At 40.6% G+C, this 15,653-nt stretch overlaps 2 protein-coding genes across 2 annotated transcripts in view; one reads left to right on the top strand and one right to left on the bottom strand.

The window, feature by feature from the left end:
• Positions 1 to 1,631: 1,631 nt before the first annotated feature.
• On the bottom strand, positions 1,632 to 10,613 carry LOC121953967 (glutamate-rich protein 1). Its single transcript, XM_042501255.1, has 6 exons — positions 10,310 to 10,613; positions 9,099 to 9,239; positions 8,864 to 9,007; positions 5,635 to 6,027; positions 3,929 to 4,123; positions 1,632 to 1,873 (listed from the first exon to the last, which is right to left on the bottom strand). The coding sequence occupies exons 1-6, from the start codon at positions 10,326 to 10,328 to the stop codon at positions 1,773 to 1,775; spliced, it is 993 nt and encodes a 330-aa protein (XP_042357189.1). The 5' UTR covers positions 10,329 to 10,613; the 3' UTR covers positions 1,632 to 1,772.
• Positions 10,614 to 11,240: 627 nt separating this feature from the next.
• Positions 11,241 to 15,653, top strand: part of dlgap2a (discs, large (Drosophila) homolog-associated protein 2a) — a 190,954-nt gene continuing 186,541 nt past the window's right edge. The window contains exon 1 of the mRNA XM_042500654.1: positions 11,241 to 11,286. Coding sequence (XP_042356588.1) covers positions 11,269 to 11,286 — 18 coding nt within the window. The 5' untranslated portion in view covers positions 11,241 to 11,268. The remainder of the gene's footprint in view (positions 11,287 to 15,653) is intronic.

Raw genomic sequence — 15,653 nt, 5'->3', positions numbered from 1 at the left:
ATTGTCTGCCTGATAGTGAGCCGCTAGCAATGTTTGAATGTTTGGGAAGGAGGTGTGTTTGGACAGAGATGGTGATACAAACATGCCATGGAAATTTCAAAATAAAGGCATATCTTAAACATGACAATGTGTCATTAATGTTACTGGATTGTTCACTGAATTGATGGATTGATTAATCCTTACACCCCTACGATAAATCTCAATAGAGCAGAGAAGAACTGCAGATTCAGGTGATTATTCTCTGTAGATTATTCTCTGTAACAACAGTTTCCTTCAGAGCTGTTAAGTGGCAGACAACTCTCACTCAGGTCACAACGGCGCTGTCCAGCTGAGATAACTCTCTGCCCTTTTCCTGAACTCATCCCCTGGCATGAATCATGGGCACATGTATTAGAATAGATTATCTGAGCTGAAGACAGCTATGGTGATACGGAAGGTTAAGCTACAGACTCCCTAGGTGGTACTGGTTCCCAAGGTCCGTCAACAACAAACCACGGAGCTATATTGAGCTTACAGTTAGATAAGGGTAACAAGAGGATGTGGGGGTCAAGGAAGGTGTCTGTCCTTCCATTTTCTCGACATCCGTCCATCTGATCGACGGCCTGCTTTGTGGATGTATTGCCGAAGACCAAGGAAGTGCAGTGTCGAGTGCCAGCTCCTGAGATCTACAGGACATATTTATTGGTAGTGCGACACTGTGTGGTGTATTGAGAGGGGACCCTTAATAATGGGGCAATAATAATAATGGCATGCTTGGTAAAGCTCACTCTCTGTCACTTGCTGCAGTACATTTAAGAACAGATGAAGAAAGAGACGACAGAGATGTTACATTGTATTAAACACAAACATTTCAAGAATCAGCGATGCACCTTTCCGAATAAAGAGAAATAGTCCCTTCCCAAACAGCTAATTGTTCACTATCCTGCACCATTTGTTTGTGTGTCATGATGTAACGCTATCTGGGACCAAATAGGGGAAACAATAAAGATATGATGATTTATTTTTTGATTTGCTGTGCTCGCCCCATTGACTCATGGAATGCTGCCACTGTCTCATGACCTTTCCTTCTTTTAAGTTTCCTTGAAGGACCCCAAGAAGCGCAGTGCCATGTGTGAAGTGGATGAGCAGTTCTTGAGAAAGCAGCAAGCAGGAACGTTTTGAGTGGGCTCTGCAATAGTGGTACTAATGATCACTAAGTATCATCAGTATGGCCTCCCTGAAGACTATTAATTAATCCAGAGCAGTTGGGTGAAGAGCAAATGTGAAAAGTCATGTGAAATAACAATTTGGTTAGAAATTGATTTATGGGGAGTGTACTGCAGATAATTGAGGAACTATTGGGTAAAATGGCCGAGTTTAAATGTCATAGCATCTGCAAAAAATACTGGAGCTCCAAGTAGAGCTGACATTTGATACTCTGGAAATTAGAAGGTTAGGTGAGGTGGGCGGATTATGTTAATGCCAGTTAATACCATAAAAAATAACTTTAACAAAGAGGGAGGTCAGTAACAGCTTGGTTGATAATGGCGACTTCAAGGTTATGGAGCACAGAAGAATTTGCCCACTTCGAGATTGGTTGGCTTTGTTTTTTTTTTGTACAATTTGAGGCATAAAAATGGACTAGACAAAGATCAAATACAAAAATCTTTAATAACAAAAATACTCTATGCGGCACCATGAAAAGTCCAACATTGTACAAAGCACAACATTTCTCAGGAGCAGAGTAGAAATAATCTTTCAGCAGAGTCGCTGTTTCAGTGTGACTCACTATCTCATGGGTGCATCGTAGGAAGCCCTGTCTTCTTGTCTCCCTGCATGGGAAAAATGTCTGTGATCCAGTATTGGAACAGTGAAACGACTGCAGTGGTTTCCTCTAAAACACAAACAGAGAGAGAGAGCAACATTTCAGTTACAGCTGACAAGACAATACCAGAGGAACAGTCAGTGCTTCACCAAAGAGACTTAGTTGCTGTTGTATTTTCAGCATATTAAATCAAAATCCCCAGCCAGTGTGCAAATGTTCTTCCTGCATCTCTGCATGTAGACACTCAACCTAACACGTCTGTCTTCCCCCAAGACTGAATCTTTCTTGTTCTTGAAAAGTTAGAATTATATTTAGTCATCTATGAAGGTAATAAAGCAGACAGTGTAAAGAGGAGCAGTCAAACCAATGTCATTCATGAGAGGGACTCAAGGGCGAAGAAAAATATGCTCAAAGGAAATCTGCTCTCAACCTGCTCCTGCAGTCAGCTGATTGCCACAGCAGGGGTGGATAGAGTGAGGACAGCTTTAGTGAACTCACTTGAAGAACTTTTAAAGGCACACAGCCACACAGATTAGCTACTGCATGCGTGGCAGTGGATGTGGGTTATGTTAAAAATACTGAATGCTGGTTTAACAAGGTGGATGTCAGGTATTCCCACACATTCATTTATTTGTGGTGACCTGCCACAGTTAATTCATCTGCCACAAATAGATTTTCTGTTTTTGGAGCTGGACAGTTTATTGGGAGCACTGTTGGAATATATATACCGTTTGGTTATGCATTGCACCTCTTGGAGAGCAGTGCGCACTCTTGGCACCGATAGAGCAGAAGAATGTCAGACGCATTGAAAGTGAGAGTTAACTGTTCATTCTGCTGGGTCTAAAAGTTTACTATCACATATCTCATCCATCGATCTGATTTGATCAGCTGTGAATGGATCAATAAATTGAAACACAAACTGCTGCTGAGGAAAAAATAACTCATGGGGAGCTCTGCCTGCGCTACGTTTACAGACCCGTTACCCGTTACATTACGTGGAAGGTAATCTATGGAAGGTTACTGTAACAATGTCATGACACAACAAAATTCCATGTCTTTTCCAAAAATTTCAGTGTTTTTTCTCCTAATTCCATGACTTTTCCAGGCATGGAAAATGTGATTGGGAAATTCCATGTCTTTGCCAGGTTTTCCATGACTGTGGGAATCCTGATCAAATCATTTAAAATTGTTACACTGCAGCGATTCATAAACGTAAAGCCAAATACAACAAGAGTGAAGTGAATCTGTAGAAACTAGAAAGATTAATTCACAAGGAGCTCTGCTCTGATACAATCTGCTGGTGAGGTTACATTTAAAAACAGTGAATTGAAGCATGACTCACATAATATGAGGCAGGTGAGGAGAGGGGGGGTTAGAAAAAGCTTTCAGGCAGCTGTGGAGCAGGTGCATGAGAGGAAAGGCACAACTAAGGCAGGCTGTACTGTGGGCTTTGCTCGTGAGATAGAAAACTGTTTTTTGCACGGTGTTGTCTTGGCGACAGGGAAAGGCAGAGACAAGCAGCACTTTGTGGCCAGCGATATAGCAGTGGCCTGAATCTCCTGGCTGGTCCCTCCACCTCTCACAAATATACACTTGTGCGCGTGACAGCAGCAAAGTCCCCGCTGATCCTATTATGCAGCCAACTAGCCAACCATGCAAACACACAAACACACATGCACAGGTGGAAACGTGTCAGGGGGCCCATGAGTTGTTTGGGCTGTTTACAGAGTAAAGGCAAGATGAGCAAGTTGAAACACGTTAGTTAGCTCGTAGTGGAGGTCACCTGAGTGTGAGGTATAATATGGACAAGACCACCTCTAGTATTGCAAACTAAGGACACGTGTGTACAGGTAAAGGCTGGTGAAGACAAGTAAGGGCAGGTATACTCAGGCGAACAATGACTATGACAGTAAGGGAGCATAGAATAGAAGGCAAGTACAGACAGACAGAGGCATGTATTGACCTGCAGGGACTGGTCAGTGAAGTGCCTGGGGCAGATCCCAGTTAGAGGAGGCTGATAGGGATGAATGCATGTAATGACGCAGTATTAAGTACAAGCAAAGATCGCATCATTTTATTTTATGTGATGTTCCCTTTTAAGACTTTGATCGATGCATCACTAACCTGCAGACATAGGCGAGGTGTTGCAGAGTTCCTCCAGTGCCTTTTCCAGTTTGTCTGTCTGTTTCTGCTGAACAAAGGCCTTGAGACTGTGGAGCTGCTTCAGGACAGAGGTGGGCTTGCATCCGCTGGCAATGCTGCTCAGAAGGTCATCCACTGTCCCAGACAGGAGGGGTGGCTTGTCCATACACGTCGAGGCTGGAGGAGCAAAGGAGAAGCAAGAGATGGTCTATTGATTAAAGGAATCAACAATATAATTCAGTACTTTGTTAAACATTTTGGTGGTGTAGTCCATCCGCAGCTAACAAAACAAAGGTTAAGATATTATAACCCTTCTGTTCGCACAGACAAAGCCCTATTAGACTCTTTTGAAAGGGGCTCCCCTCCAATCATGAGAACGCATTCACTCACTGAAATTTGCATTAAAGTAGCCAGCCGATAAGGATGTGCCCACCCGAATACATGCAGAACCAACACCATGTTAGGACACTGTCCACAATCCTATTCTCTAAAGTGAGGGTTATTTGCCCAATGCTGTATCCTTTTATGAACAAGCTTTTATCTAAAAATATCTAACCCCTATTATGGCAGCCTGATCGGCGTACGCACAATGTTCCCTGGGCTACCATGTCGATTGGTTCAGTTCTCATTACAGGAGAGGATAGAAAATTAAAGCACAGTATCCACTCATGTAAACTAAATTTCATTGTGATAATGTCAGAGGATAAACATCGGCCGATACATAGCGGCTCTGATTAACATAGAACAAATACACAAAGGTCTATTTCTGCCTCTCAAACTACATGGGAGAAGAGGATTGAAAATAGTAACATACTGTCAGCTGCATTAGTCAGGAAATTGTGCTGAATATACAGCAACAGTTGTGTAACACAACATTATATTTCACTGCTTTACTTGTATAGCTTTTGCCTCCACTGTGCGTAATTGTCTAGATTCTGTGTCATCACAATAGAGAAAACATCACTAGTATGTGTTTTTATTTACAAAGCCAGACTGGGTGAATCTCATATTTGTGTAGACTCACCATTTATTGGTGACTCTCTTTTACAAGATTGCTCTATCAGGTACCATAGACCAAGGAGCTTTCATGGCCTAATCTTCTGCACACCCGACTTGCCAGATTTTGTAGCGCCTGTCTACTGCAAAAAAAATCCCTATATTTACATCTTATGAAAATTTAAACTTTTGGATTATCTGTTGACAATTATCACAAGTCAGCGCTTAAATATAAATATATCTGGCAACTATAAAAATGTTTAGACACTTAAGTGTCCCCAGCTAGTTCTTTTTTTTCTAATGGCACCACAATTTTAGCTATTACACTTTCCTCCAAATACTGATGTTATGTTTTTCACTTTTCTGTTTAGTCCATGCTGGCGCTGTCACATCACATCTCAAAAAAAAGCACAGATGTGCTGTGGCAGAAGTGCAATGGATTCTGTTTGACAGTTTTCGTCAACATGTTTTCAGCATTTGGCAGAATTTAATTATGTGTTTGTAAACTACATCGCAGCCACCAGCTTTGTGCATCATAGCACCCAAAATGAATCAAAAATCAAACTCCTTGGCAGGGTGTTTATTTGACCAAATATTATATAATGAGCACAAGCTGTAGCAATTGCAACGAGATTTAGCAAAGAGAAACTAACAGTTTCAAAAAGGCAAGCACCGCTCTGCTTAACACTTACAATCTGACAAATAGATTTCCATTGTTGTCCTGAGGAAGTCTGACACTTCTGCAGCTCTCCTCTTGTTAACCTCCTCTTCCTCCTCCTCCTCCCCATCTTTTCGGTATGTGAACTCCAGGGCAGCGGCTCGGGGCATCAGACCCATCAAGAGTAGCTTTTCTTTGTGCCGCTTCTTTTTCAGCTTCCTCTTTTTGTTCCTGCTAATGCGCTCCCCTGCCTCACCCACAGGTGTCTGAGTCTGACCTGTGCTGGACTCACTCAGTGGAGCAGCTCCATCTTTCACAGAGTCTTGATGAGGCGTTGGTTTCCTTTTCCGTCGCCTCCTTTTTCTTTTCTGCCCCTCGTCATCTTCATCTTGATCTCGTTCTTCATTGCTATCATGGACGCTCTCTTCTGTGGGTGACAAAATGGATTAGTTTCAAAACACTGATAAACTTAACTAAACCATTTATGTTCCATATGCACATGTACTCTTAAGCAAAGTCAGATTCTTGAGTTCATATTTTTAAAAGAACAGATTCTGTATCACACGTTTGAGCTTGTCGAGCAGATTTTGGTGGGTTTCTGCGAGTAACGTCCAATAATGTGGCGGTTTTGAGCTGAGAGATTGCAGGTTTCCCTACAGAAAATCACCACACCAGCTGATTCCACTTATTAGATACTGTGTTTATCACTGATTGCATTCTAATCAGCATATCCAGCTCATGTGGTTACTGATTGAAAAGAAAACCTGCTGAATCTGGCCTTATATGGAACAAATTGCAACCAAAGGTGGTTCATTAAAGTACATTTCCTGTGTATTTCCTGATTTTTACTGTATTTTTCCTAATAGATTATTGCTTTTTTTTTAAAGTTCGCTATGGACATTTCTCTGTGACCATAACAAAGTCTTCATTACTATTATATTTTATTTTATATAATAGAATCAGTATGCTGCTACTTAACTACTAGAATAGAATCAGTGTGCTGCATGTATGATGTTACAGTATGTGGAGCATCTTGACAGAATAGTTGACAAAATCCTCTATTCAGTCTTTTTTTTGTTACAGTCATGTGCAATGGAGTCTTCATCTCCCATGATGGTTTTAACAATTTCCCTTATTTTGAAACCAGCACTCTGATGAGAGATTAAATATTAAATAAAAAAAGCCCAAGTACCGCATTCCTCCTACCTTATGGAAATCATCATTAGGGCTGCTACAGCTCTATTTCAGCCTTGTAGTTTGATTTCTTTTGCTGTCGATTTCTAGTTTGTTTTTAGGTTTAAAAAAAAAGTTACCTGTGTTAAATCCCTCTTCTGTTTTGTTTTATTACCTAAACCTTAAATTTAATGACTAGAGCTTAACTGTTCGCCCATTCAATAATGGCGCATTTGCTGGCGGAGCAGCTGTCTCCTCACCTCGACACATCTCACCTCTGCTTAACAACTCAAGAGGCCTTGAGGGGGTCAAAGAAAGCAGCTCCCATCGAATTCTAAGTGACCTGTTCACGCTAGTAAGCAGTGAACTGGCTCTCAGCTAGAACATAATGCAGCTGAGACAGTGGCAGTGCAACAACCAATACTGAAAAGCAATTTAAGAGTGAGCCACTGCTGAATTTAGTGTATTGTGGATTGTAGTGACAGCAAACAAAAGTCACATACAGGACTTGTCTATATGAGAATCAATGAAGCAAAAGGTGAAAATTAACTTGAACTCATTCGCATTTTGCTACTGACAGGCCATCTGGGCAGCACTGTACCATTTGCTGCAGTAATGTAAGTGCACTGAGTGGCCTCTTTTCCAGAGAGTGTACAAATTTGAAATATTTATGGAAACTTTTATTAGTTCTGTCCTTTTGTATTGAATTAACAGAGAATTCTTTCAAGCTTAAATGCACTTCTGTAACAGCCACATTTGCCACAAAAATTGGAAGTAAATATCATTCTTGTCATGATAACATAGAGAGAGTAGTGCACACTGTGGTGGTCCAGAAAAAGTCAGCCAGAGTGACACAAAATCAGCCCTGGGCAACTTTTTTTATTTTTATTAATTACTTATCAATTTATGTGTTTACGTGTTTCTGTATGTTATAGTATGTGTGCACGACAAGTTATTCAAACAAATTGCCCCTGGCAGGATTAATAAAGCTGTCTGAATCTGAGCGTGATGGCAGACCAAACATTGTTACTTTACTCTATCTTGAGATGACTTTTAAATCCAAAAGCAGCTTATTAGCCACAAGCTTTTATTCAACACATCATCTCCATTAAGCCCACTGCTGTGTCAGTATCAGCTGCGGCAAAGCTTTATTTTTTGTCAACACAAATACAATTATATACCGTATAATCTGATAAAATGTCAGGAAGGTATGAGGGAAATGGAAAAAAAATAGATACTGCCCAAGCCTTCTGTCTATGAGTCAGACTGTGAGTTCAAACCAAATGTAAACACAGTGTAGAGAAGGATCTGGTGATTTAAGACTCACATAAGGGTTGTCTTATTCACTCCTCACACATTAATCATTACTATATCAAATTAACTACTTATGTTTCTATAATATTATATTGATAGACATATTACTTTTAAGAAGCCTAACCTAAGCTTAAACAAGACTCTGGATTGCAATTTGCTCACTGCCCACTAAATCGAAAACATGTTAAATTAAGGCACCGTTAGGCAGACGAGTCTAATTAATCAAACTTAACCCCATCATTTATTCTAGTGGGCACCTTTAGACACTGCACTGTCTCAGCCAACAAATCTCTTCTATTACACTGCCGTATGCAGAAGCCTGTCAGGTGGATGGAGGTCTGCATTAAGGCAGATGATGAGTAGAGAGACAGTTGTAATGAGCCAGAACTCTCATTACAGTGTGATCATTCCACCAGTCCATGACAAGAGGAAGTGAAATAAAAATGACAAAATAAACTGTCTTTAAATGATCCATTTTAACTTCAGCGTGGATAAGTTGTACAAGTTTACTCTGACAAACAACACACTCAATAGACAGATCAAAGTGAAAATCAGCCAAGCTCAAACACCATCTGTGCCGCGTTCAAGTTCTCTTCAGTTCAGAAATACCATCGATTATCACTGTCTGTTTCCCTTAATTTGAGTGGCAGAGACAATCAAGAAGAGTGATTTTAACACACAAGAGAGCCATTGTGAAGAAACCCTATGCAGTAAATCTCTTCTAGCTTTATGGTGCACAGCTTAAGTCCATAAATGTAAGATTATGGCCGTCTTACCAGCTGGGTGCTCTGCACTATTTATGCTTTCTAACTGAGAAAGTGTGACGGATTCCCCTGAATCTGTCTTGTAGTCTGCAGGAGGAGGAAGGACCGTGTATATCCGCCTGCCTGGATTGGCTGCAGTCAGTGTGCCTGCATCTCCTGAGACAGACATGGCAAATAAAGGAAGGTAATAAACCCCAATTCTGTTTGTAAACAGCAACTATCACTGGCAAAAGGAATATGATCTTACCGCTGGTGGTGTCTCGTTGAGATGCTTTTCTTTTCACAAAGGTTTTTTTGGAAAGGGCATTTACAATGCTTGGTGGGCTGGGTTCCTTCTCCAGTTTAGGAGCTGCAGGGTAAAGCTTCTGGAGTACTTTTGATTGAAACACTAAGTGACAAGAAAAAAGACCAAAAAACTGAGATGCTGATTGTCAAATACCTGATTTTAACTATGTATGTGAGGAGGAATAATATAAACTAAATAAATTTACACCTTGTCAACATCTGACAGTTTAACAATGCAAAACAAATACTAATCAAAAATGTCATGGCGACGCCCACAGCTCCCATCATGCCTTGTGCTGGACTGAGAAGTTTGTAGGTTGCTGGTAAGTTTGCTGTTTTATGTATCAAAACACAAATGGCACTTTTAACTAGTATTAGTAATATGTTAGTAGTATGTTTATAATTATGTGGTTTATGTTGGATACCTTAATTTTAATGTTGGTTTGTAGTTAACACCATCAGTGAGATGGCGTTTGTATATCAGTACATCATTTTAGCTGTATTTCTTTACTCATTTGTAATAAATGCTGCTTGCATTAAAATGATAAACACAGAACTATTGCCCAAATACAGCGTCGATGCAGGGGTGACGATGTTGTAATGAAGTCTAAATATCAATGCATTAAAAAATGACGATATTGACGGTATTGAATTAGTGCAGCTTAATGAATTAAATGAATGCCATCTCGATAACACAGTTGAAGTACTACTACTGCTAATAGGCTACTACTAATACGACTACTAATAAGTATATACTCGGCAATGGACCAAGTTCATAAAACACTACTGATCAAATATGTAGGTTAATAATGCAAATTATTGGTGAGATTACTACACGAAATAATTACATAAGTAAAAACATCACCGGAAACTAAGTTTCACAGGATCTAAGTGGCGAAGAGAGAGACTCTCATACAAACTCAGTAATCTGCTGTTGACACATTACATTTATTTTATACTGAAGCAAAGTTTGGGAACGCAATGTGAAAACTGACTGAAGCCCTAACTTGACATTGTAGCACGTGCATTTGTTTACAACCTAGCTAGAGCCCACTTAACGCGAGACTTAGGCCGCTAAGCTACGCTAGCTAGCCAGTTGCATGCAACAGTTTTGTATGTCACACATGTTTGTGTGTCGTTGACAATGTTGTCGTCGACACTGGCGATGCTCACCTTCTTTCCTGTGTGCCATATTGATATATTTATGTGAGTGGAGGCGAAGAAGACGGTAACTTCAATGTAACATGTGGCAATAACTAATATGCTAGCAAGCTAGCTGAGTTAGCTACGCAGCCTGCTAGCTCATCTAATTAGCACGAATCAGACACCGGTTACATCCTACCCCGGTCAATTAACCGACATTTGTAGCGTTCCGTGTTAAAATAGCCGAAGAAATGGCTAGCGTTAACTATGCTTTCAAAAAGGACGTCAGCTACGCTTGCCAAAGTGCAACAGTACAGCGACTCCCCCAGCTGCACTCTCCCTTCAAGGCAGCAGCTCACAGACTGGTAAGCATGGCTTCACTGCGTGTACTCGCAACGATTCACATTGAAACTATTGTCAATTTAAGGTAACGTTAATTTTAGAAAGGATATGTAGCCTCTGTATCATATAGCAATATGCTATTTTAATCAGTCAAATTTGCTCTTTAATTCGGCAAATAAAGCAGCCTTGTTCTGATAATATGTCGAATATTATAGCGTTTTTGGCGCTGCAGACCACTGATTAATAGTACTGACAGTATGTTTAAATGCAAAACAAATTTAAATGTGAAATAGTTCTTCTTTATCACTTTTGCAAGTCACTTTTGTATGTGTATCTTTTTGCCAAAATAATCAAGCCGTATTTATTTTTTAGTACAATTTTTATTGCCAACTTTCTTTCATGAAGTGTAATGAGCGCAATGCATCAGACTAGAGCTCCCCATGTGTTTGAATCTTGTAACAGCAGCAGTTTGGGGCGTGCGCACACGGAGCCAGCTGTAGGACGGGGTGGAAGCGAGATGAGAATACTAAGCAGGCACCTCATGGCTCAGCATCAGCACCGGGCTGAGTTAGGATTTGCGCACCCTCCAAACTTGGCTTGGGACCTCAGCATGTGAACAGGCTTTGCAGGAGGAGGATCCACCTAGGATGTCAGCTCTGAAGAAGGTAAAGCCCCCTCTCTCTTTTATAAATCTTTGAGTATATTTTTCCTAAATATGACATGTGCAGAAATCAAACACTGTATTTGATTATCTTACAGTGAATGAGAAGATTTATGCAGTAGTGAAAAATGGGTGTGCTTACAGTTTGGTTGCAGGATGTGTAGGTTTGTGTAATGTAATCAGACTTTTGGACTATTCAAAATGATACACTTGTAAAACCCTTCCACAATTATTTCAACTATATTAATTACAAGAAATGCAGATTCATTTAAATGTGGTTACTAATCACAGTTAACAGCATATGACATGAATTGTGCATCACTTTTGCATGCACATTCATTTTGTTGACCACTCCTCAGCTTTCTCTAATGGATGTCATTCCTGCACTTACATTCATCCCTGAGGAGAAGGCTTGAATGAGGAGCATCTCAGGCAGAAAAAGACCTCTTAGTACAAGGCTAACTTCTCAAATGGATGTTATGTCAGGTTTGATCTCCCCAGACTCCTCCTGTTGTGTGCTGTCAGATAATACTGTTTGTATCATGCCGACTGTAGTCTTTGTGGGTGAGCTTCACTGACTGTATCTGAGAGAGCCCAAGCCCAGCGCTGGCAATCCTGAATGAGAGCAGAGCTCCATACAGCTTAATGGCAGAAGGCATTGGCTAAGCTGTAGGTTTTGTAAGAATCAAGGAACTACACAGACCTGTATAAACATGTTACATAATACCTTGCAGTGAACAAGGCATTGAACAGCATATGCACAATTCCCACAAGCCTTCTGATTTATCTGATTTAAGTAGTGCGACTCCTGTGATTGGGTGATTATTACTGCTGCAGGAATCAAGCTTCTCAGTTGTCGGGGGTGCTGCAGGATTATAAAAAGTTCACTGCCTGTTTGAGTAAAAAGCTCGTCATCACTGTCAGTTGTACTCTGACACATCGTGTTGTTTAATATTCAGTGCAAGTTGCAAGTATTGATGTCTCGGCTCCAATAGATTCCCATGATTGAGCGACACAAAAAGAATTGAAGTTGTATAAAACGTCTGCTTCAGCAGTGCTGTCGAATCCACAGCAAATACACAGTACTCAACACACACTGAGTGACAAAAAGTGCTGGCTGCCAGTACTCAAATAGTCAGACATCATAATCACAGAGGTGCTAAAAATAGGAGAACATATTCATTGCAATGCTTTAGAAGCTCAATGGAGTTATTGCTGTTCGCCCTCGCAGCGAGAAGTTTTTACCAAGATACTCCTGGATGTTGTACTTCTACGCTGCTCAATAATACAAAAAGCCTTTATTTTTAGCCAGCCAGTCTTGCTTCAGTGACACACAGCTGCTTGGGTGAAACTTTGATGTGTATGTGATCAACCTTTTCTTAGTCAGTAATCTTTGAAAATAAGGGTGCACTGCACAGCAGTTCATACATGGAAACTGCATTTTCTGCCATAGTAACAAGCGTGTTACAAGTCCTAGAAAAGTGTCCCATGTCCATTTATTATGCAGGTGTCAAGAAGTGCTATAGAACAGTGGTGTTGCAGAAAGCAGTCAGGAGCCAGTGCAATTACTTTTAATCAATAAGAGGAGTAATTCACAGATTCTTTGTTTGTGTGGATTAGTGTTTACATTGTCTGGGTGTGCCTGTGTAATATGTAAGCTTGTGTATACCTAAACGAGAGGGAACCTGTAGGTGGACAGGTTCCAGATGGCAGGTGAGAAATACATGTACCCTCTGTAAGTCCTTATGTGACTGAGAAATAAATTACCTGTCACTTACCAGCTTTACATGGGGGGGGTTGACTTTTACCTCATCTGCATCACTTCCTCTGCTTAGAATCAGTCTTTGAATGAAAGTCTGATGATTCATCCAAGATGAAGAAATCTTTGCTCACCCTACCAGGCAATTTATTTACTTAAAAAGAAGAGAGCCTTATTAAAAGCTACCACTTGCGTACAAAGAATAAAGGAGAAAAAAAAAACTAATTGGAAACTGACACCATTTCCTCTCAGAAGCACTTTGGAATTGAAGGTAGCTCATTTCAGGATATTTCCAGAGCTGCTGTCAAATTGCCTGCATGCATGCACACACAGACACATGCAAGCCCACGCAAACAGAGTCGTGCGGAGTTGTCAATGGGAAGCTTGTGTGGACTTTGCCTACTTGGCAGTGACACGATAAGGCTCTCATACTCTGTTTTAAGATGCATAGAAAACTTGAAACGCTACATTTATGAGTGTGATGATGTCACTTTTGGTCTTTGGAGGTGGAAGCAGCGGTTAACGTAGACAAGACGGACTACAAGTAAATGTTGAAACATCCAGCAGGCTCTTGTCTTATTCATCCACTCAGCGTGACAAATGTCCCATTCTTCTTATCCTTCTTCTCTCTCACTTAAATACTTTTCTTAGCTCCACATGCATCTTGTTCACATTTGTTCTTTCACTTAACCTCTCTTTTATGTCTCAATTCGTTTTCTGATGAATGCCCCCAGCATCTGTAATAGTTCGGCTCCAGGAGAGGGATGCAGAGGGAATGAACGGGACAACGCTTTATGAATCTAATAATGCATAAGAGCTAAGTGTGTGCACTGTATATACTGTACAGTCTTTGTGTGTGTATCTGTGCACCAACACTACTCAGTTAATCACCTCTGTGCTGCGGCGGGCACAGATCTTCCAGGCAGGTGGGTGTCATCGTATATTCTCCCACTGTTTCTGTTACTGCAATAGCTGCCACATAGCTCCAAGTCAAAAGTTACTCATTACAAGGTCCATTAGCAAGCTGGTATACTATCTGTAACATTTCTTCTCTGTTCTAATTGCACATTCATAAATACAGACAGTGTGATACCAGTTGGTAATGTCATCATTTATGATGATTTTACCAGGCTTCCTTTGTCAGCCAGGCGAGTACATTTCCATCGAAACAGCTGCTGTCTTTGAAAGTTAGCGCAGCAGCCTCTTGTCAGCTGTGTGTCTTTGAAACTCTTTGACTACAAACAAAAGTAAATCATCTCATGGCCTAAAAGGAATTATAAATGTGTCCCATAAGGCCCACTGTGTTAACATTGTCAAATTGTGAAATTTGATGCTAATGTAAGTGAAAGACCCGCTACAACTCCAAGTGTACTGGAGGTCTGCGTTGTAGAGTAAAAGTCCTAATACCATTACTGTTGGCGACAGGCCCAGCTCTTTTAAAACCGAGTCTTTACCAGATCCTTTAAACCCAGCAATGAACTTGAATATATTGGCTTAATAAAATAGCCCACTTTAGCAAAGGGCATCTAGGCAGCAGATTTTTTTTTTTTTTACACTGGGACAGGTCTAAGAGATTTGATTAAGCTCCAGAGAACTACTTAGTGCTTTAATCGCCCCAAGCCGTTTAACATAAATGCAATTTTCCTACAAGTACTACCAGGGCTGCGTATCATTACCATACCAGTCAAAATGCCAGTGTCCTTAAAATAATACTGATACCAAAAGAATTCTTCATTTGATACTTTTTTCTCCTGCTTCCTTTGATAACCATCGTGAATGAAAGCATTAAGGTGCAAAAAATGCCACCAGATGCCACAGAATTGTAGTATAGATCAAATTACAGCGTTTGTTCACATCGACTTGCAGGTAAAAAATTCCTGCATCACATACATATAACGAAAAGGCGCTGGGCAAATCGTGTCACTCTACATTGACGTCAGACAGCCCTGTTCTAAATATTCCTTATACTTAAACTGATAAGCACAGCACAAACATCAGATAGGATGGGCCACCATGTTTAACTCTATATTTTCAAATGTTACAATCATGGCTGAACATTACAACAGAAATTGTAAGTTTGCAGATTTCACATATCTCTGCAATTAAAATCAATCCCCGGTTGTCTACCTGGAAGTGATCCTTGTTGGTTAGTTTGACATCACAGCGGTGGTATCTTGGCAAGCTGAACTGCCAACTCCATTAAATACGCCGCACTCAACTTTACCACAGACCGTATGGTTTGTAAGGGCAGTGGTAGTTGGCCTATCACAACACATAAATTGAAGAACGCTTTGGGTGACTGGCTGCAAGCAAAACCATACCAATCTGGGTGTTTTTTCTAGATTTGGGTACATAAGGGATCAAATGCAGATATTTCTTGACTGAAGTTTTAATACTTGTTGGTACTGGGTTATTTCAGTTGATACCTTAAAGGCATTGACCAATACGCAGCCCTAACCTTTACCCTGCTGCTGTTGTTCAATAACCAAATCTTGTGTCATCATGTCTTTTTCAATAAAAGTCAGCAATCTGTGACCATGGATATGTTCTGTTGTTGCCATGATTACAGTGCACTTAGGCGGATCTGCCGTTTGGCAAGCTAACCAGAGGTT

The sequence above is a fragment of the Plectropomus leopardus genome, chromosome 14, assembly GCF_008729295.1.
Source record: "Plectropomus leopardus isolate mb chromosome 14, YSFRI_Pleo_2.0, whole genome shotgun sequence".
Classification (NCBI taxonomy): Eukaryota; Metazoa; Chordata; class Actinopteri; order Perciformes; family Serranidae; genus Plectropomus; species Plectropomus leopardus.
The sequence above is the reverse complement of the archived record's forward strand: the minus strand, read 5'-3'. Positions and strand labels throughout refer to the sequence as shown.